Source organism: Chaetura pelagica, unplaced genomic scaffold, assembly GCF_000747805.2.
Source record: "Chaetura pelagica isolate M959 unplaced genomic scaffold, ChaPel_1.0 scaffold2452, whole genome shotgun sequence".
In the NCBI taxonomy this organism is placed as follows: domain Eukaryota; kingdom Metazoa; phylum Chordata; class Aves; order Apodiformes; family Apodidae; genus Chaetura; species Chaetura pelagica.
This window is the reverse complement of record NW_009952475.1, coordinates 65,040-67,465: the sequence shown is the minus strand read 5'-3', so window position 1 is coordinate 67,465 and position 2,426 is coordinate 65,040. Positions and strand designations below refer to the sequence as shown.

Sequence of the window (2,426 nt, the reverse complement as noted above, 5' to 3'; positions counted from 1 at the left end):
GTGGAGAGGGAGCAGGGGTGAAGCAGCCGGGGGGAGGGAACCCACAAACCCTGGGTGCACCAGGCAGGTGGGAACGGAGGGTTGGTCCCCACAGCTGGGTCATCCCCTGCAGCCACGTCCCCAGGGGGCTGTTGGGACCCTCCCTGCTGTGCTTTGCCAAACAGACCCCCCAAATGGCTGGTGGGGCAGGGTGACCCTGGGCAGAGGTCACCGAGCTGGCTGCTGGCTCTGTAATGAAGGCCATGTTTAATTACAAACTGCCTTCTTCCTGTCTGGCCCAACAGTGCTGCTTGCACTTGAGAAGGATGCAGCAGTTGAGCAATTGAGACCCCCAAATGGTTCCCCAAAGCCTGCAGGGTTTGCAGCTGGCTACAACCCTCCTGCCACAGGGACTGGCAGTGCCAGATGGGGAGCAAGTGGCCATTTTGTGCTATTTGGAGATCTTGGCGCCCACCAGCATTGCAGTGAAACCATCCAGGGGTGTGATGCTGGTGGCAGACGTTGCCCTTTGCCTCCAGTCCCTTCTGGGAGCACAGGCAGGACGTGTGGCCTTCCCAGTGTGCTGGGAAGCCTGTGGTGCTAGCTGAGCCCGAGCAGGGATGGCTCAGTCACTGTTGAGGGTCTCTTCACAAACATGCTCCTGCCCCCCAAGCGTTGCCAAGAAGTTGCCAGGTGAATTCTGGACAGGCACAGTGAGAGGCAGAAAGCAGGCAGGGCACCCAGCAGGGCGGCACCAGTTGTGTGCTGGGGCGCTTCCACAAGCGGGTGATGGCAAAGATGAAGGTGCTGTGGACTGGCTCTTCCCCGGGTGTTTCCCTCCGCTTTATGGGATGTGTAGGCAGGGCATGGTGCAGGCAGCTGCCCAGGGTTGGGGGGACGGGTACGTGCAGGGGGCCCCCGCAGAGTGAGCTCTTGCCCTGTGTTGCAGCTCCTGGCACGGATTGAGCGCATGGAAAGGCGGGTGCAGCTGGTGAAGAAGGACAGCGAGCGGGAGAAGCACCGCATCTTCCAGGGCTTTGAGGTGGATGAGAAGCCGGAGGCAGAGGCTTGTGAGAAGCTGCCATTGGAGTGTCCTCAGGACCTGCTGGAGCCCCCCCCGACCCTGCAGCCCAAGCACTTCCCCTATGGCAGGAATGGGAAGGGACACAAAAGGTAGTGGGTGCTGTGCTGGGGGGTTGTGGAGCCTGGGGAAGGGAAGGGGACAACCTTCCCCATGGCTTCATCTTCCATCCGTGGGGCTGGCAGCACATGGGGAATGGAAGTGCCAGCCCAGTGACCCTGGTGTCGCTCAGGTTATCCAGCACTAGGAGTGCATCCCATTGAGCCCTGGTCCTGGCAGGGGGGTACCCTGTGAAAGCCTGGGCGAGGAGCATGGGGTCCTGAAATGCTGGGGAAGCCCCTCTTGCCTCTGGAAACCTGTCTCCAGCCAGCCCTGGAATGGCAGCCCTGGTTTGGGGGGCGTGGTAGCCCTGGAGCGGGGCAAGGATTTGCACAGCAAGCTCAGCTCCTCTTCCTCCTGCAGGAAGCCAACGTTTGGGAGTGTGGAGAGGAAGACGCCTGTTAAAAAAATGGTGTCCGAATTCTCAAAAGTGAAGAGTAAAACTTCGAAGCACTCCCCAGGGAAGGAGGAATCGGGCAGCTCCTTGTCTGAAACTGTTTGTAAAAGAGAACTGCGGAGCCAAGAGACTCCAGAAAAAACCAGGTCATTCCTGGAGACCCCGCTCCGAGTCTCAGCCCCACCCAAGGGCCCTGGTGCCCACCCCAAGGAGAAGAGCTTCTTCAGCAGCGAGGCAGACGACCTGCCCTATCTCTCAACCACGGAAATGTACTTGTGCCGCTGGCACCAGCCGCCCCCGTCGCCGCTGCGGGAGCCTTCCCCAAAGAAGGAGGAGACTGTAGCAAGTAAGAGCAGGAGAGCTGGCCATGGTGCCGGCATCGGGTCAGAGCTGGTGGCCAGAGCAGGGTCTGGTGGATTGGGAAGCCAGCAAAGGGCAGAGAGCCCCAGATGCAGTGCCAGTAGCAGCCCTGGTGCTGTGGCTCCTGAACCACGTCTCCAGCTCGCTCTGCCCTGGCCCTGCTGGGGTCTGGGGCAACGTGCCGGGCAGGGGTGCTGGTCCTGTCCCATTGTCCGGGCAGCCAGCGCCTGTTTGAGCGAGGAGTGAAGCACCTTCCTGCTGGCGGTTGGGAAACGTGTCTCTGGCTTGTGCCAGCACGGGTCCCTCCGTGGGGTCACCTGCTGTCCCCAAACCTGGTGCTGTCCCACAGGCTGCCCCTTCCTGGCTGATGTCCCGCAGCGTGGTGAGCGATGGGGAGCACGGGGCTGTGCCGGGCGGCTGGGCACCCTGGCGTGGGGGAGCTTGGAGTGGTTCCATTTTGCTGGCATGCTTGGCCGGGGGGGGGACACGACACAGTGACAGGGGCACCGG

The 2,426-nt window shown here is 61.7% G+C and overlaps 1 protein-coding gene across 1 annotated transcript in view; it reads left to right on the top strand.

Moving 5' to 3' along the window:
- The first annotated feature begins 949 nt into the window (after nucleotides 1-949).
- Nucleotides 950-2,426, top strand: part of LOC104398483 (protein CASC3-like) — a 14,519-nt gene continuing 13,042 nt past the window's right edge. The window contains exons 1-2 of the mRNA XM_010008599.1: nucleotides 950-1,152; nucleotides 1,523-1,902. Coding sequence (XP_010006901.1) covers nucleotides 950-1,152; nucleotides 1,523-1,902 — 583 coding nt within the window. The remainder of the gene's footprint in view (nucleotides 1,153-1,522; nucleotides 1,903-2,426) is intronic.